Source organism: Periophthalmus magnuspinnatus, chromosome 1 (assembly GCF_009829125.3).
Source record: "Periophthalmus magnuspinnatus isolate fPerMag1 chromosome 1, fPerMag1.2.pri, whole genome shotgun sequence".
In the NCBI taxonomy this organism is placed as follows: domain Eukaryota; kingdom Metazoa; phylum Chordata; class Actinopteri; order Gobiiformes; family Gobiidae; genus Periophthalmus; species Periophthalmus magnuspinnatus.
In genome coordinates, this window is record NC_047126.1 from 409,238 (window position 1) to 429,639 (window position 20,402).

General features: G+C 45.9%; 1 protein-coding gene across 4 annotated transcripts; it reads left to right on the forward strand.

The window, feature by feature from the left end:
* The first annotated feature begins 65 nt into the window (after nucleotides 1-65).
* On the forward strand, nucleotides 66-20,341 carry aftpha (aftiphilin a). 4 transcript variants are annotated; one of them, XM_033986248.2, is made up of 11 exons: nucleotides 66-233; nucleotides 3,472-4,666; nucleotides 5,764-6,537; nucleotides 7,079-7,203; nucleotides 9,342-9,471; nucleotides 10,706-10,762; nucleotides 11,660-11,749; nucleotides 12,358-12,418; nucleotides 14,760-14,840; nucleotides 17,134-17,242; nucleotides 18,006-20,341. In XM_033986248.2, the coding sequence occupies exons 2-11, from the start codon at nucleotides 3,491-3,493 to the stop codon at nucleotides 18,226-18,228; spliced, it is 2,826 nt and encodes a 941-aa protein (XP_033842139.1). In that variant the 5' UTR covers nucleotides 66-233; nucleotides 3,472-3,490; the 3' UTR covers nucleotides 18,229-20,341. The 4 variants fall into 4 exon arrangements, with proteins under 4 accessions (XP_033842139.1, XP_033842249.1, XP_033842067.1 ...); XM_033986176.2 differs by having other exon boundaries at nucleotides 78-233; nucleotides 12,355-12,418; XM_033986358.2 differs by lacking the exon at nucleotides 14,760-14,840.
* The last annotated feature ends 61 nt before the right edge of the window (nucleotides 20,342-20,402 follow it).

The window sequence follows — 20,402 nt, forward strand, 5'->3', positions numbered from 1 at the left end:
GATAAACTACAGTAGTATTTAAAGGCATATCTTATCTTATAAGCACAGTTTGAGCTGCTGTCTGTGTGGAAGGTGCGCATGCGCAGTAGGAGCAGACTCTGGAGCAGACTCCGGAGCCGCTTGTTTGACTCTGGAGCCGCTTGTGTGAGCTGTCCTCGGGCTGGGATTCCCTCCGCGGGCCGCTGTCCCTGTGCTCCCCGAGCCTGATGGAGCCCCGCGGCTGACAGCTCCTGGTGAGCGCCTCTTTGTGTTTTTACGCGTTTAAGGCTAATGCTAATGCTACACCGACGTCACGTAGCAGTCCTGTTGTTGACGTCGGCGTAAGTTAGCTGCGCAGTTAGCCTCGCCGTACTCGATTTATAACACGAATACAGCTGAATGAAACATAAAAGTGCGATGAAACACGTTATAGTCATGTTTTACGTGCATAGACGAGTCACACAAGAACACGTTTACGTGTCTGTTTGTGTTTAAAGTGAGATATTAGTTAAGCTAAGCTAAGGCAAGTTAGCCCATGTCAACAAGCCTCGGCCCTGAAGTGTGTACGGGCTTTATAAAGTATTAAACTCATGTAAACAACCAAACATCTAGAGAACTGTCTGTTCTGAAGTGTGTCAGTGCACCTTTATCCGCTATAAACTGTCAAACCCAACAGGCTAACAGCACAGGCTAACACCACATGCTAACAGCACATGCTAACAGCTGCGACGTCAAGGAAGTGAAGTTGTCAAAGTTTTTTTTTCCGTAAACACTGGACAGAAATGAGGACGGGCCCCTCACAGGAAACACTGACACAGATGAAACCAGTGAATGTTCCGTAGTGTCTTTACTCTGCAGGTGAAGGTGAGGTCACAGTGGTACTCACCAGGGGAGTTACAATTTTTGTTTAACTGTGGAACATTCCAGGCAAAGCAGTAACATCTCCATAGAGACCACCAGAAATGTTGCATAGAGCACCTTTAGTGGAGCTTCACTGTTCTTTGTAAATAATCTGATCTGATCTGAATCTAATCAAATTACATTGGAGACGATTCTTATAGGATTTTAGTTTTATTTCAGAAGTTTAAAAATGTTAAATTTTAAATAAATGTCCAGTGGACACAGTTGTCTTCCATCGTTGGCACTCGGGCTCATCCTGTCCTCGGAGTACATAGGACATATGACAGCTTCACGTTTTTCTAATTCTGACTTGGTTTGATGGTCGTAGTTTTACATCAGTTGTTTCAAGTGTTTAAGTTGAAAATTAAAGTACAAAAATTCAAGAAGTAGCACTGAGTTGTAAACCAGAATCCTTCAAAATCAACATGGAAAACTTCCAAAACTGACACTTTAAACTTTAATATAACTAAATAAAGGTGTTGACATTTATTTTTGTTCGTCTAATCATAACCGTTGTATTTACACACGTTTGGCTCTGACTAATATTATGGAACAGTTGTGGAACGACCTCTACATGTCTTATCTGCTGCCTGTGTCCAACCAGGAAGTAAAATATTAAATATAGTTACGTTAACTTTGACTTAGTAAAATGAGTTGCTGTTCTGTGCTGGTGATTAATTGGTTGATGGATGGTATAATAGTTGACAAATCATTTTATTTACATTAAAGAAATTTTTATTGGACAACAGCAGAAATATAAAGCGAGTAAGTGATCTGAAGATTTGGTAATCTTTGGTATTTATATGTCAGATTAAACTCACGATTCATGAGTTTATCTGTCTTTATAACTACATAGTTTCCTAGTACTTTTATCTACATAAATAGTAGTTTTTGCATGAACTCCCCCTGCAGGTGAGGTATTGTGAGTGCAGTTTGGGTCAGATACAGAGATACAGAATAGTTTTGAGAGCTTTTGCCACACCCCCTTTTTAATTGACCAGTTGATCAGCAGCACGAGTCTTTAATCCCACACTCATTTCTTCAGTCGGGTACAGCCCTGATTTGAGTTTGTCCTGTTCAGTGCGACACGCCCCAAGTCTCTGTTCAGCTCATGTCACAGGACACACTTTTCTTTAAATCTGAAACCTGCCTGTGGAATGTTTGAATGTGGACAAACCAGTGCCAGTACAGATGCCCTCCCCGCGTGTGTCAGATGCCCTCCCCGCGTGTGTCAGATGCCCTCCCCGTGTGTCAGATGCCCTCCCCGTGTGTCAGATGCCCTCCCTGTGTCTCTGTGGGGTCTTATTGTGTGTAAAAGCTGTTGACCTTGTAGTTTAAACCTCTACAAACATGTTCTGAAACACATGTGATTCTTGGATTAGTTTAAAGGTCAGATTTCAGTCTCTCAGATGTGAATTCTCCTGGTTGAGAGAGAAAATTTGAATTATTTCAAAGTAATTCAGCCTTTGAGTTGAGCTCAGATTAGAGGGAAGGATCAGACTCGGCGTGCACAGGCTGTGGTGATGTCTGCTGAACTGCAGGAAGTGATGTCGTGGGGTTGTGCATTTCATCAAAATAGCTGATCAATCACTATTATTGAACCTGATGATAACAAAAAGCTTTGAATGAATAAAAATGATTATGTTCTAACTTGAGTTTGTGTGGGTGAAGATGTCTTGCATTTTGAAGCGTTTTACTTGTACAATACCAGCCCTTTTGTGCTGAATACTAAGGCTGCACGTTATGAGGAATGATGTCATATTCGATAACTGTGTTTTGTATTATTTTATCGTGCTTTTAGGTGTAATGCATTAATTTAAAACCAGGAATGCAAACTTAAAGAGGGGATATTATGTTTTGTTTTTCTATCATGTTATGTTTCCTCATCAAAAACATGCTTGAAGAGGTTTTACCTGTCATCCATGTATGTTTAAGTCATCTAGCAATGTCTCCTGGGCCCTGTTCAAACAGTCCTTACAGCTAGTAGTACGAGGCTCCGCCCACAAGCCTACATCACCCATACACCACAAGACAACTCCCCATAAATATACAAAAACATGACACAAAACTGTACACTACGACGTGACAAACCTGACGCGATGTGCAGTAGTTTCATTAGTGCGATGCAGCTGATTGTGTTGTGATAGTGCTCTGAAGGAGGAGGGGCTTAGCACAGAGAGCAAAGGGAGGAGAGACTCGAAAACGAAAGTGAAACTTATAAAACATTTCAATATGTTGTTTTAGGCAAATATAACATTTTCAAAACAATAACACCTATGGAGTATTAAAATAAAAGAAGTGTAATACTCTTACCTCTTTAACCACCACAAAACCAAGTCCAGCCCAAGGGTCATGGGTCTTAATAAGGAAAATCATGAATAAAAGGCCTTTTTGTGCATTTTATTTTCCAAAACAATTTCTGTAAAATTCGTCTAGTTGTGATTTATTTATTTTCTTGAGCTTATCGCATCAGCCAATTTTGTGATGTTGATATTTTGCCGATATATTGTGCAGCCCGACTAAACACATCTTCTGTTAAATCACCTGTGTGTTCTCCTGTTCACCCTTTGTGCGTCTCTTGTTGTGTTGCAGGTGCATCTCGTGCGTTGCCATGGAGCCAGGCGTGATCCGGATGTTCTCCTCATCTCCTCCTCCGATGGACGACGTTCCGGATGAGGAGGAGGATGAGTTTGGAGACTTTGGGACCTTCTCTGCCGTCAGTGGCGTTCCGACCAGCATCAGCTTCAGCGAGTTAGACACACCCACCACCTTCAATCAAACCCAGGCTCTGAACGCCACGTCTCCGCCCGACTTTGCTCTCTCCAAGGGGGTCATTGGTGTGATGGAGGGGGGCCGTGCTAATGGGCATCTGGGCCGACTTGAGAAGAGCCTGAAGGGCGGGCAGAACAGCGGGCAGAACAGCGGGCAGAACATTGGGCAGCAGACGGAGGTGCTCACAAACGGCTTCCAGGGAAGTCCAACGTTGCCAAAATCTGCCCCATTTTCCCAAGACAATGAGGGGGACTTTGCAGATTTTTCAGCTTTTTCTGATAAAGTAAATCCAGACTTAGAGACTTTAGACGACAAACAATCCTGCGAGTTTAAGCAACACAATGCTGTAAAAGAAGAGACGTCAAATTCAAACAGAACTGAATTTGCAAATTTTGCTGCTTTTTCTGAGGACTCTGGAGTAACGTTAGACGATAAACAATCAGAAACTGTATCAGAGGAACGTGGTAGCTCTACGCAAAAAGACCCTAAGCCTATTCCCAACAGAACTGAACCGGTATTCACAGATTTTGGCGGTTTTTCCGAAGATTGCACTTTAGAGAACAGCTTTACAGGGTCAGAAACTGTGTCCAAAGACGAGGACATAGACTTTTATTTCAAAAAGGATGAGACTTGGACACAGGAGGATTGTAGCTCACTGAACGGGAACGCTCTGGATGCATCTGGCTCCGTGTGCAGCTCAGATCTGGCTTCGGAATCAGACTGCGGCATTGAAAATGCCGAGAACTCCAGATCGGCCGTGGTCATGAACGGCACGGCCGAGAAGGACAAAGATGGCGGTTCGGAGACGGAAACGGAGACGTCGTTCGGCCGGCCTCTGTCCACTGAAGCGCTGGAGGAGTTTGGAGACATGAGTACTACGGGATCTGTGCCGTCACCACAGCTGCAGGAAGAGACGGCGACCCCTACAGGAGACGAGGAGTTTGGGGAGTTGGGAGACTGCCTTAGCGCTCATGAATGTGGAGACTTGGAACAGAACCACCCTCAAAAAGCACAGGTGGGTCATCAGTCACTGTTTAAGGAATGGAGTTTGTTTTCTATTAATAAAGATAATCTATTTTCTGATCAGTGTTCTAATGCTCCTCCTCAAAAACAGACCTGGAGTTGTGTTTTGTTTCATTCACACATGTTTGAGTCACACTTTATTATTCGTCTGTTACATCTACAAAGCTCAAAATGTGACGTTCCACCTTGTGATGTCATCAAGTGGTAGTTTAAGTGAACTTTTGCCTTTAGTTCAGTCGAGATAAGTGGCAACTCCAGGACTGAAATGATCCAAATGATTTTAAAAATTAAGGTGTGTGGATTTTAAAAACACAGTGGAGCACTTCCTGTATCACCACATGATGACATCACAAGGTGGAACAGTGTGTTTTGAGCTTTGGAAATATAGACAGACCAATAATAAAGTGTGACTCAACCATGTGTGAATGAAACAAAACACAACTCCAGGTCAGTGTTTGAGGAGGGAACAGTGTTAGAACAGAGATGAGAGAATAGTGTGATATGGACACTTTAAGTATTTTTATCGTTGTCAGTATTTTTTACAGTGGGATATTAGAACATGGTAGAAAGCTCCATAAAATAATTTGCCTAACGCTGTTCCCTCATCAGAAACATGTCTGAAGAGGTTCTAGACGTCATCCATGCATGTTTAAGTATTTTAGCGAACTCCTCTGGCCTTATTCAAACCCTCCTTAGCTGTACGAGCCTGTACGAGGCTCCGCCCACAAGCCTACATCACCCATGTACGAGGCTCCGCCCACAAGCCTACATCACCCATGCTCCACACGACAATCCTCCATAAATAAACAAAAACATGATACAAACTGTGCACTATGACGTGACAAACCTGGTGTGATGTGCAGGAGTTTCATTAGTGCGATGATTGTGCTCTGAAGGGGGAGGGGCTTAGCACAGAGAGCAAAGAGAGGAGAGACTCAGAGCGTGAAAAACAAACATGAAACTTATAAAACATGTTGATACGTTGTTTTGGGTGAAGTGCTGATCTAAATATGTCTTAGAGTTGGTAAAATCTTTAACTGTATTAGAAAAATCCATCTAATCTATTCATTCTGACTTCTCTTTACACAGGGTCATGATGACGAGGAAGAGGATGATTTTGGTGACTTTAATTCACCCGAATTTAAAACGGAAGAAAAAAATGAATTTTCAACAAGTCAAAGTTTTGGAAATTTTTTCTCCTCAGAGACACTGGAGAAGGCGCCGAGCGAGCAAATCCTACCCCCGAACACACAGGATCACGATGCAGAGCAGCCAAAGGATGAATTTGATGATTTTGGTGATTTTAATTCACCAAAATTCAAAACTAATGAAAAATCAAACACAGAATTCCCAGAGAGTGAAAGTTTTGGGAACTTTAGTTCAGCAGCAACAGATGAACCAAGCCACGAAACGCAACCACAAAGCACACAGGATCCAAACGGCGAGGACGAGGACGGCTTCGGCGACTTTGGAGATTTCAATGCTCCGACTTTTAAAACGGACACGAAATCTGAGGCGGGATTCTCTGCGACTTTTGGCCATTTTGGTTCAGCTGTGGCAGAGGAGGAGGTGGAGGCCGGGTGGAGCGCATTTGGAAACGAAGACGCAAAAGACGACGGAAGTGAGACGTGGGCGGCCTTTAGGTCAGAGGTCACAGAGGAGCCGACAGGAGCGACCAGCACTGGGGCAGGAGCGACCGGAGCGACCAGCACTGGGGCAGGAGCGACCAGCACTGGGGCAGGAGCGACCGGAGCGACCAGCACTGGGGCAGGAGCGACCAGCACTGGGGCAGGAGCGACCGGAGCGACCAGCACTGGGGCAGGAGCGACCGGAGCGACCAGCACTGGGGCAGGAGTGAACACGGTGAGACGGGTTTCCAGTTCAACTATCCCATTCATTTTTTCTAGTATATTTCTTTGTGCAGACACAGGTGTAGTTGCGGTTGTAGTTGTGGTTGAAGTTGAAGTTGTAGTTGCAGTTGTGGTTGCAGTTGTAGTTGTAGTTTTAGTTGCGGTTGTGGTTGTAGTTGTAGTTGCAGTTGCAGCTGTAGTTGTAGTTGTGGTTGTAGTTGTAGCTGTAGTTGCGGTTGCGGTTGCAGTTGTAGTTGTAGTTGCAGTTGCAGTTGCAGTTGCAGCTGTAGTTGCAGTTGTAGTTGTAGTTGTAGCTGTAGTTGTAGTTGTAGTTGTAGCTGTAGTTGTAGCTGTAGCTGTAGCTGTAGTTGTAGTTGTAGTTGTAGTTGTGGTTGTAGCTGTGGTTGCAGTTGCAGTTGCAGTTGCAGTTGTAGCTGTAGCTGTAGTTGTAGTTGTAGCTGTAGCTGTAGTTGTAGCTGTAGCTGTAGTTGTAGTTGTAGTTGTAGCTGTAGTTGTAGTTGTTGTTGTGCTCACTGGTCTCGTCTCTGGTCCAGGCCTCTCTGTCCGAGCGTTTGCAGCAGCTCTTTGGATCCAGTTTCCCCCAGATGGAGGCTCCTGTTGTGGACGAAGAGACTCCCACACTCAGACTGCTGCTGGAGCCCCACACCCAGACACACAGGTAAACACACACAACACACACCCAGACACACAGGTAAACACACACACAACACACCCAGACACACAGGTAAACACACCCACACCCACACCCAGACACACAGGTAAACACACACCCCCACACCCAGACACACAGGTAAACACACACACAACACACACCCAGACACACAGGTAAACACACACACAACACACACCCAGACACACAGGTAAACACACACAACACACACCCAGACACACAGGTAAACACACACACAACACACCCAGACACACAGGTAAACACACCCACACCCACACCCAGACACACAGGTAAACACACACCCCCACACCCAGACACACAGGTAAACACACACACAACACACACCCAGACACACAGGTAAACACACACACAACACACACCCAGACACACAGGTAAACACACACACAACACACACCCAGACACACAGGTAAACACACACACAACACACACCCAGACACACAGGTAAACACACACAACACACACCCAGACACACAGGTAAACACACACAACACACACCCAGACACACAGGTAAACACACACACAACACACCCAGACACACAGGTAAACACACCCACACCCACACCCAGACACACAGGTAAACACACACCCCCACACCCAGACACACAGGTAAACACACACACAACACACACCCAGACACACAGGTAAACACACACACAACACACACCCAGACACACAGGTAAACACACACACAACACACACCCAGACACACAGGTAAACACACACACAACACACACCCAGACACACAGGTAAACACACACAACACACACCCAGACACACAGGTAAACACACACAACACACACCCCGACACACAGGTAAACACACACAACACACACCCAGACACACAGGTAAACACACACAACACACACCCAGACACACAGGTAAACACACACAACACACACCCCGACACACAGGTAAACACACACAACACACACCCAGACACACAGGTAAACACACACACAACACACCCAGACACACAGGTAAACACACACCCCCACACCCAGACACACAGGTAAACACACACACAACACACCCAGACACACAGGTAAACACACACACCCACACCCAGACACACAGGTAAACACACACACAACACACCCAGACACACAGGTAAACACACACAACACACACCCAGACACACAGGTAAACACACACACAACACACACCCAGACACACAGGTAAACACACACACACACACACCCACACCCAGACACACAGGTAAACACACACACAACACACACCCAGACACACAGGTAAACACACACACAACACACACCCAGACACACAGGTAAACACACACACAACACACACCCAGACACACAGGTAAACACACACACAACACACACCCAGACACACAGGTAAACACACACACAACACACACACACCCACACCCACAGGTAAACACACACACACACCCACACCCAGACACACAGGTAAACACACACACACACCCCGACACACAGGTAAACACCCAGACACACAGGTAAACACACACACAACACACACCCCGACACACAGGTAAACACACACACAACACACACCCCGACACACAGGTAAACACACACACAACACACACCCAGACACACAGGTAAACACACACACAACACACACCCAGACACACAGGTAAACACACACACAACACACCCAGACACACAGGTAAACACACACACAACACACACCCAGACACACAGGTAAACACACACACAACACACCCAGACACACAGGTAAACACACACACAACACACCCAGACACACAGGTAAACACACACACACCCACACCCAGACACACAGGTAAACACACACACACCCACACCCAGACACACAGGTAAACACACACACCCACACCCAGAATTTTTATTATTACCCTCAATTTTATTTGACCTGAATTCAAGATCGCTGTAAAATGTTTCTTTGAAAAATCAAACTACATTACGGTAAAGACAGACTTTTATCTAAGACAAATAAGATTTGGTACAAGCACCGAACACAAGAGAAGTGAGACAGTATGACACTGTCTCATGTTCCTAATGTCTCCCCCTCTCCGTCCCCACTGTGGGTTCTGTCTCTGTATATGTGTCCTCTTAATGTCTCCGCCTCTCCGTCCCCAGGTCCCTGTGTGTCCAGGTGTGGGCTCAGGTGGAGGACATCCATGAGGCTCTGGGGCTGAGGTTCCAGTGGGGAGGCTCCTGCTGTAATAAGGCTCTACTGTGCAGCCTGGGCATCGACACACGCAACATCGTAAGACCCCCACCCTCCACCCCCACCCTCTGAGGACCCCAGACCCCCACCCTCCACCTCCACCCCCTGAGAACCCCAGACCCCCACCCTCTGAGGACCCCAGACCCCCACCCTCCACCTCCACCCCCTGAGAACCCCAGACCCCCACCCTCTAAGGACCCCAGACCCCCACCCTCTGAGGACCCCAGACCCCCACCCTCCACCCCCACCCTCTGAGGACCCCAGACCCCCACCCTCTAAGGACCCCAGACCCCCACCCTCTGAGGACCCCAGACCCCCACCCTCTAAGGACCCCAGACCCCCACCCTCTGAGGACCCCAGACCCCCACCCTCTGAGGACCCCAGACCCCCACCCTCTGAGGACCCCAGACCCCCACCCTCTAAGGACCCCAGACCCCCACCCTCTGAGGACCCCAGACCCCCACCCCCTGATGACCCCAGACCCCCACCCTCCACCTCCACCCCCTGAGGACCCCAGACCCCATCCTTTAAGAACCCCCCCCCCAGACACAGACAATGAAACTGTCTGTGTCTGTGACACTAGACTCTCGTCGTCCGTCTGCTGCGACATGTTTGTTTTGGTTCTCCTTTGGCTTCCGCACAAACCTCAGTGCTGCTCTGTTTGTATCGCCCCCTGCTGGGTGAATTTGAACCTTACAGCGGGAATATCACCAGAATCCATCTTGCTGTGGGGTTACCGACCCTCCTGACCTGCTGTTAAGCTCAAATTAACTTTATACGTCACAATGGAAGCTGAAAGTACTTTTCCGCTGTTTATTTTTAACACGTGACGTCTGGCTGTAGATTTGTATCAGGTTAGACTTTGGTTAACTCTGGTTTTCTACTGCCGAGTTGTTTTAAACATCAAGTACAAACTAAATATTGATCAGAGTTGAACACTTTTATCTGTATTATTAAACTGTAACTCTTTCTTATTTTAGATGTGGTGTTTTGAGCTTTAACAGACCAAAATGTCATTACACCATTGACACAAATACTTTTCTGTCACTCACTCCTAAAATTCAGAATGATTTCGTCTGCAAAGCCTCAGAATGTGCTCCTCTAACCTCCGTGTGGATGAGTTTTAAACGTTCATTCTACAGTCCACTGTGGATGTTTTTTTACTTTGTTTTACTTGACTCCATATTAGAGTGAGGTGGTCTGAGCTGTCTTGTTGTTGCAGTTTGTGGCGGTTGTGATTAAACCGTGTGTGACTGTAGTTTTGTGTCCTCAGCTCTTCACGGGTCAGAAGAAGCAGCCGGTCATCGTCCCCATGTACGCAGCAGGACTGGTGAGTGCTTCACTTTAGGCTCATGTCTAAGCACATAAGCCTTTAAATATGATTTGCTCTTGATACTTTGCTGCTGGTGTCATCAACACTCCAGGGAGTATGATGCTAACTTTAGGCACTGCTCTGTCTGAAACTCAGTAACTCAAATTAGACTTTAATCTGAGCTTGAATTTAACTCAGTCTAACCATAAAGACTCAGATGAGCTGATTTGTGCTGTTAAACAAGTCTCTCAAGTAACATTACAGTCACACGCTAGCTAGCATTAGCATTAGTTTTCAGTGAGTCGCTCTCACCTTTTTGTGTAAAATTAAACTCTAAACAGGACCATGAGCTCGGACTGACCTCAGACTCTCAACATGAGCTCTTTGAATCACTTTTGGATCTTTGTCAAAAAAGTTTTAAGATCGTCTGAAAACTCAAAGTGTTGGAGAATGTGTTCACTGTGTCACATGATAACTGCTGAGTATTCTACTCTACACATACATGCAGAACACCCCCAGTGTGACGTCAAGTGGTTCCACTGGGGCTGAACGGGACAATATCTATCTGATATTTTTCAGACAGATGATTTCTGTTTCAATAACAGGATTCTGTTCAGAGTTCACGTTTTAAACACGTCCAGAAGAACTGACGAAGAGACTGAAGACAAAATACAAGAATCACATTTCAGGACATGTTTGTACAGATAAAATCACACATTTAGCAGTTTTTCTGCAGAAAGAGACAGATTCTGTTTATGGAGGAAAGTATTGCACTTCAAAATGACACGTGCTAATTGAGTCCATTCAGATTGAGACGACTGAGCGACGACACAAACTCCGCTCAAATGTGACTCCTGGACAGGTTTAAAATCTGACCTTTGAACTGAATCCTGACCTTTTGACCTGTGTGTTCAGGGGATGCTGGAGCCGGTGAAGCCTGTTTCTGCTGCAGAGATGATCGCCTCCATCGCACACAACTCCCCCTGCTCCCCCGAGTCTGTCCAGGTCCGGTCTACAGGGATTGGGGGTCTGGGGCGGGGTCTGACCCGGTCTGGGGCGGGGTCTGGGGCGGGGTCTGACCCGGTTTAAAGGGCTCATATCACGCTGTTTTCTAGTCTCTGGTCCAAAGTCTCCTCGTCACACACAGACCTGGAGTCGTGTTTTGTTTCATTCACATGTTTAACACACAAACCTGCAGATTTAGGCTGAGTTCTTCTCTCAAACTGAAAACACTCTGTTCCACCTTGTGATGTCATCATGTGGTGATACAGGAAGTGCTCCACTGTGTTTTTAAACTCCACACACCTTCATTTCTAGAATCATTTGGATCATTTCAGCGTCTGGAATTGAACTAAAATCTCGACTGAACTAAAGGTAAAAGGAGCTGTAACTTAAACTCCCACTTGATGACATCACACGGTGGAACGTCGCATTTTGAGCTTTGTAGATGTCACAGACTAATAATAAAATGTGACTCAAACATGTGTGAATGAAACAAACACTGTGTTTTTGAGGAGATAACATGACTTAAGTGCCTTCTGTGTAATGAGTCGAAGGATCTTTACTCGTCTGGAGTCGGGTCTTTATTGATGAGTTGTGTTTGTCTCCAGCAGGAGGCGCTCCCCCCGGTGCAGTTCGACTGGAGCAGCAGTGGCCTTACCAACCCTCTGGACGGTAGGACTCACTCAGACAATGACGTCACGCTTGTGTTTTGTGTGTGTTGCCGTGGAAACCCAAGATGGCGGCCAACAGCATTCTTCCACAGTAACACGTGCAGCTCCTTTTTTAAAATCTACAACAAATTAGAGCCGTCAGAAGTATCAAAAAACAAATAATTGATGCTAAAAGTGTTTTTATTATTGTGGTATCAGTATTGAGTATCGAGTCTAGTCCTTAGTATCGAAATAAAGTTTGAAATTTAAGCATCATGACAAACTACAATAAATACTGACCTGTCAAACCTCATCACTACAGAATGTTCAAAATCACAAAATGGAGGCTTGAGGTTTCACATCTGCCATGGACTGAAGAAAAGAGGGGGTACTACACAAAGTACTACACAAAATACTACACAAAATACTACACAAAGTACTACACAAAATACTACACAAAGTACTACACAAAGTACTACACAAAATACTTTTAAAACATGTTAACACGTTGTTTTGGATGAATATAGCATTTTCAAAACAATAAAAAGTAACATGGTGATCAAAATATGTTATGTTACAGTTAATGCCCCATAGAAGTCAAATACCTCCTCTTTAATGCCCCATAGAAGTCAAATACCTCCTCTTTAATACCCCATAGAAGTCAAATACCTCCTCTTTAATGCCCCATAGAAGTCAAATACCTCCTCTTTAATACCCCATAGAAGTCAAATGCCCCTCTTTAATACCCCATAGATGTAAATATCCTCTTTCTCTGTAGCGATGTTGTCTTTTCCTCCATCTTTTTAACTGTAGAATCTGTGTAACACTGTTCTGTTGTTGTCAGCAGCGCCACCATCAGGTCAGTGTGGGGTTGAACACCAGGTGGCGCTGTTGAAAACTGCTCTCTCTCCTCTGTGGATGCAACAGTCGCTCTTGTCAGACGGACCGGGTCAAATGTCTGTGGTTAAACATGCAGAACGCACCGCCCGCTTCCGCTCGCGTCGAGAGAGCACCGCCCGCTTCCGCTCGCGTCGAGAGAGCACCGCCCGCTTCCGCTCGCGTCGAGAGAGCACCGCCCGCTTCCGCTCGCGTCGAGAGAGCACCGCCCGCTTCCGCTCGCGTCGAGAGAGCACCGCCCGCTTCCGCTCGCGTCGAGAGAGCACCGCCCGCTTCCGCTCGCTCGCGTCGAGAGAGCACCGCCCGCTTCCGCTCGCTCGCGTCGAGAGAGCACCGCCCGCTTCCGCTCGCTCGCGTCGAGAGAGCACCGCCCGCTTCCGCTCGCTCGCGTCGAGAGCACCGCCCGCTTCCGCTCGCTCGCGTCGAGAGAGCACCGCCCGCTTCTGCTCGTGTCGAAAGAGCACCGCCCGCTTCGGCTCGTGTCGAGAGAGCACCGCCCGCTTCTGCTCGTGTCGAGAGAGCACCGCCCGCTTCCGCTCGCGTCGAGAGAGCACCGCCCGCTTCCGCTCGCGTCGAGAGAGCACCGCCCGCTTCCGCTCGCGTCGAGAGAGCACCGCCCACTTCTGCTCGCGTCGAGAGAGCACCGCCCACTTCCGCTCGCTCGCGTCGAGAGAGCACCGCCCGCTTCCGCTCGCGTCGAGAGAGCACCGCCCGCTTCCGCTCGCGTCGAGAGAGCACCGCCCGCTTCCGCTCGCGTCGAGAGAGCACCGCCCACTTCCGCTCGCTCGCGTCGAGAGAGCACCGCCCACTTCCGCTCGCGTCGAGAGAGCACCGCCTGCATTAGATTTATGCTTTTACAAAAAAAATCCTGGCTAGTTTTTTCTAGTTTTGTCATTTTGGTGGAGGTTGTTAACTCCACACTAGATTTACTTTATTTTACTTTAGGATCGGGCTTGTTCAGCTGCACCGCGCATCATTCACCCCAAACACGCACCGTGAGCCACATGAGCATCCATCAGCTGATCTGTACGTGGAGGAGGTGGAGGAGGTGGAGGAGGTGGAGGAGGTGGAGGAGGTGGAGGGTGGATTCAGTCAAATGCACTTTAAGTATCTGCATTTATTCAGTAGATTTATCTGAAAGCAGGTCTGCATACAGGGGACAGAAACGGACACAGGACATCTTCATCAGTACTAAGCCTTTGTATCGATTATCGAGATGAAATGTTGATATTGTCCGATGCCGATCCTGGAGTCGATATATCGTCCATCCCTAAACTCAATGTATCGGACCCCGCTCCGTCTGAGCCTGTTGCATCCCTGAGCTGTGTGCGCTCGTAGTCTAACATAGTTCTGACTCTGCTGTGTCTGTTTTAACACCTGCTGCTGTCCTCGTGCACTGTCCTCGTGCACTCGCCTCGTGCACTGCCCTCGTGCACACTCCTCTCGTGCACGCTCCTCGTGCACAGCCAGCGGAGGCTCGTCTCTGTTGAACTTGGACTTCTTTGGTCCGGTGGAGGACTCTGAGAGCGGAGCCGGTTCTATCCCAGGTCTGCTGCTGTTAAACTCTCACTCACACTGGAGCCGTCAGGGCCGGGGCTTCTCTTAGTTTGTTCAGACTGTGGTGCTACAAATACTTTATATACAAATACATATACAAATACTGACACTTTGCAGCTGAGGTCATCAACATTCCCCAGGGTGTGATGCTAACTGTGGGCACTGCTCTGTCTGAAGCTCTGTTAGACTTTAATCTGACCTTAAAGATCTGACTTACCTGAACCTCAACAGGTGAGCTGTGCCGTTAAACACGTCCCTCTCAAACGACATCAGTCACACGGTAGCTAGCGTTAGCATTAGCATTAGCCAATAGTTTTTCACCTTTTTGTGTAAAATCAAACTCTGAAAACAGGATCATGAACACACTGATCACAGGCTCCTCAAAATGTGCGGCTCAAATCCTTGTTTGGATTTCAGAATGTCTAAACTCTTTTTGGCAGTGTTTGCTAATTTTAATTAAAAGATCATCATTTTAATTATTATTTAGATTTTAGACCATGGCGGGGGATTTTAGACCATGGCGGGGGATTTTAGACCATGGCGGGGGATTTTAGACCATGGCGGGCTTCTGTAGTCCACACGTTTTCACTCATGGTTCTTCTTTATTTCCACGATCAGGTCAGAACGTGCCACTGAAACTCTGCGGTGACGTCTTTACAGCTTTACAAAAATACATTGAGTTGAACTGAATCACACTGGGGGTGTTCTACACGTGTGCCTATGATGGAATGTACAGCAGTTACCATGGAGACGCATGGCACACATTAGCAAACCAAAAACGTTTTAAGTCTGAAAACTCAAGAAAAACAAAATGGATTTAAACGGCACATTTTCAAACTCCATGAACGCTGAGATCAGTCCAAACGTTCATGGAGTTTGATTTAGAACAAAAAAGATAAGAGTGACCCACTGAAAAACTGTTGGCTAATGCTAATGCTAGCTAGCGTGTGACTCTGTTATTTGAGGGACTTGTTTAGCAGCACACATCAGCTGCTGAAGTTCAGATAAGTCAGCTCTTTATGGTCAGATTGTGTTGAGATTAAAGATTAATGTGAATAACAGAGCGACAGACAGAGCAGTGCTTACAGTTAGCGTCACACCCCCAGGGAACGTTGATGACATCATCTGTAATGTGTCAGTATTTACACGACCAGACAAACGATTCAACACTGTTTCATTCCTAATGAAGTTAGAAAGTAATAAAGTCATTTCATTTATAATTCAGACATTTAGTTTGTGTCAGTAACAAAAACTGAAACACTTTTATTTAAGTGGCTTCAGAAAACCACAAAAAAACAAAAAACTCTACAATAGAACCCCCTGCTGGTCACATGTGTGCACTGCAGGTCGATATGGGACGATACTGAAATCTGTCGTGACAATTGTGGCCAAAATAATTGTGATTAACGATTATATCATAGTCTAAATTAGTGTTGCTCACGGTTTAAAAATGTTCTGGATATGAATAATTACAATTTTAATATTATGAGCAGGTTCCGTATTTAAACAGCTGTTGAAGTTTTTACTTTGTTATAAGTGAAAACAGAAGTGTTTGTTCTGCACATTCTGGAGACACATTGGAGATAATCTTTGTAGGTGATTATCACGATTATGCAGAAAGTCCCACGAACGATTATTGTCATTCAATTATTGTTTATCGTCCCATCCCTGACTGTTACTCTCCACTGTGGAGCTCAAAATCTGATTATTGTGAGGTTTTATTGAGTGTCTTAAAGAGCCTATGACAAGTTGAACTAATTCAACTAAAACAAACTTAAGCTCATTATAGTTAAGACTTTACAAAAATATGCTATTCTTTTTCTGAGTTTGGCTGTTCTTTAAACCTAAAATTTAACTTCCTGGTTGCAAATCCTGACGTGTTGCCTAGCAACCATGTTGTAGACTGGGACAAAGCTCCTCTAATATACACAGAGATGATCTGACAAATGAAAACATAATAAAACATCTTTATTTTGTTGAAATCATGTTTAAAATGTCAGAAAAAAGGAGTTTCTTGTATAAATTGATGACATCACACTGGAAGATTTCTGTCCAAACGTTTGGCACAATGTGAAACTCTAAAATCTACTTTTCTTCACAAACTGCTTCTTGACTGGTGTAAAACTATAATTTAGCAAAGCACAACTGAAGAATCATTTAAATAAAGTGATCATAGTGACATTTTGGTGGCGTGTGACCACAGCCCGTGATCATAATTGAATCTCGTCTGATTTGGACATTTCTATCATTTTAAAGAGACTCAAACAGTTTTGTTTGTTTCAGGAGTCGACCCTGAGCTGTTTGAACTGACCACAGCCAAAATGGACTCCAGCAAAATGACCGACGCCTTCGCCCGCCTCATGTCCACGGTCCAGTCCACCAGCACTACACGGTACTACTACTACTACTACTAATGCAAATACAACTACTACGAGTACTACGAATACTACTACAGCACAATACACAGTCCCTATGGTCCAGTCCCCCAGCACTACGCAGTACTACTACTGTTACTGCTACTACAAATACTACCACTACCACAACTGTTACTGCAACACACTGTTGATACTTTGTAGTGACATCATGCTGGAGGATCAGACAGAGCAGTGCCTACAGTTAGCGTCACTCTTCAGAGAATGTTGATGACATCAGCTCCAAAGTATCAGTTATTACTACTGCTGCCTCTAGTTTTATTATTACTGCTGATATTTTACTCCCTTTATCTGTTTGCCAGTGTTTTTGGAGCTGGAGTTGTTGTAAAACTTGGACTGTTCTGACTGTTTTCTGTGTTCTCTGATTGTCCTGACTGTTCTCTGGCTGTTCTCTCTGTTCTCTGACTGTTCTCTCTGTTCTCCGACTGTTCACCGACTGTTCTCCGACTGTTCTCTGGCTGTTCTGACTGTTCTCTGACTGTTCTCTCTCTGTTCTCTCTCTGTTCTCCGACTGTTCTCTGGCTGTTCTGACTGTTCTCTCTCTGTTCTCTGGCTGTTCTCTCTCTGTTCTCCGACTGTTCTCTGGCTGTTCTCTGACTGTTCTCTCTGTTCTCTGACTGTTCTCTCTGTTCTCTGACTGTTCTCTCTGTTCTCTGACTGTTCTCTGGCTGTTCTGACTGTTCTCTGACTGTTCTCTGGCTGTTCTCTGACTGTTCTCCGCAGAAAGCCACGGAGAGATGAGAACCTGACGGAGGAGGCTCTGAAGGTCATCTCCAGATTCCCAGACCTGTCCTTCATGACGGCTAAAGTCCTCATGTTCCCCACCACCTTAACTCCTCACGGGGCCCCAGAAACCGAGCCGGAGTCCCGGTCGGAGCCAGAGACCCGCTCCGAGCCCGGGTCTGGGTCCGGTTCTGGGTCCGGTCTGGAGAACGGGGCGGACTGAGGTTCTGCTGCTGCTCGTTGCGTCCAAACATTTTTATTTAGATTTTAAACAAAGCATTTATGGATTCGATTAGGACCCACTGCATCGCTCAGTCTGCACAGCTTCAGAGAGGGACAAGTCCTCTGTCCACTCTGTCCACTCTGTCCGCACTCTGTCCGCACTCTGTCCGCACTCTGTCCGCACTCTGTCCGCACTCTGTCCGCACTCTGTCCACTCTCTGTCCACTCTCTGTCCACTCTCTGTCCACTCTCTGTCCACTCTCTGTCCACTCTCTGTCCACTCCAGAGACTGCATACATCTCTGGACATATCTATCTCAGCTCTGACTGGACTTTTTTGTTTTTCTTTCTAAAGTGGAGTCTTTCTCTGATGTTTTCCCCTCGTTTCCTCGCTCTGAGATGCTGAAGTCTTTTGTTTCCTTTACTCTCTCTGAAGCTGTGCGTCTCATTTCAGGGACCACTCTTAGATTTCCGCGGCGTTTGTGTCTCTGTGCATTTTTTTTTTTTGAAGGAAAAGCGTTGTATTTGGTGTTTTATTTTGAAGGAAACACTGAGAGGAAGCCACACTGCCTGAGTCCGGCTGAATGTGTCCAAGGCCTTAGTTTGACACTGTCTTAGAGCTTTTATTGTGACGTCCATCCACTCTTATTTTGAAGGATTTTGTAGCGCTGTTGATTTGTTTGTTTGTTTGTTTGTTTGTTTGTTGCATGTGTCTTAAGCTGTAAACGTGAGTTACTGCAGAATTAAACAGAAAATAGACTAAAATTATGAACAACCCCCCCCCACACACACACACACCAGAGAAGTCGCATAGTGCAGCTTTAACATGATTGAACCAGTAATCCAGGTCCAATTAGGACTAAACCAGGACTATTCTAAGTCTAAAATCAGGATTTAACTGTCTAAACCGGGTCTCCTGTGGTCCTGCAGTAACTCCTCAATCCAGTTTGTTGAGTCTTATCTTTTTAATCATGTTTAATGTGATTCTATTTTGTGTTTGTGTTAATCTAAAAATGGGACGTTTGGGTCAAAGCCACTGAAGTGAAGGACTTTAAGGGACCAACCTGCTCATCTGCTTCGCACCCACACCAAAACACCAACATGCCCTTAACGCTGAAAAAAACTATGATTAATCTGTAAAAATGCCATTGGAGTGAACAGACAAAACTAAAATACTGTCACCAGAATCTGAGCACAACGCCTCCAAAAAGTGACACAGTTTGATGCTAAACCAGGTCTAAGTCATTGTGTCACTTCTAAACCTCAATGTCTCAACTGAGACTAAACCATATCCTGTACATATCTCTGGACATGTCTAACCCTTGAGCCCCGCGCTCTAAACAGGAAGTGAGCATGGGCAAGATTCAGCTCCATCGACTCTGGCTCCACTTCACTTTCTATTGAAAAAGCATGTCCCCTCTCTCTGTAACTGCTGCTGTCAGACTCGTCATTCTGACCTTAAAATGTTGGTTTTAACCTGCTCTACATGATCCTGGGGTTTTTACTTAACATTTTTGTCCCTAAATCAAGATATGAACATTAATAACAGACCAATTAGGTGCCTTCTTTCCCCGAGGTCGCTCCTGCTAACGTTAGCAACAGGTTTGATTGACTCGTGGTCAAAATTCCTTATATGAACACTGCTCCAAATCGTCCCTATATCTGCTCTAGCCTCGAGCTTCATTTGGAGCCAAACGCTGTGGGTGACGTCACACTCACTCATCTAAGACTAAAGCGGTGATTCACAACATCCTGGCCTAAACCTGATTGTGGTCGCTGGTCCACAGCGGGTCTAGACCAGGTCTGAACCCAGTCTGGACTTGGTCTTGATGTGGGTGCGACTTCGAGTCCTCATTTGTTGTGTGTCTTTCATGTTTTGTTCCAACTACTGCTGGAGGAGGATCTGGACTTTTGCACTTTGTGAAGAAACTCACTGTGGTCCGGACTGTGGACTCGGTCTGACGAGGATCCTGTGGAGGCCGGGTCTGAACCAGGACTAAACCAGGTCTGAACCGGGACTAAACCGAGACTAAACCAGGTCTGAACCGGGACTTCCAGATCCACCTCATGTAAATCTTTTAGTGTAAACAAGAAATTAAACTATTTAAGACAAAAGCTGAGTGAGTGTTTATATGTTGTTTAATATTTATTGTCATTTTGCAAAATTATAAGTTTT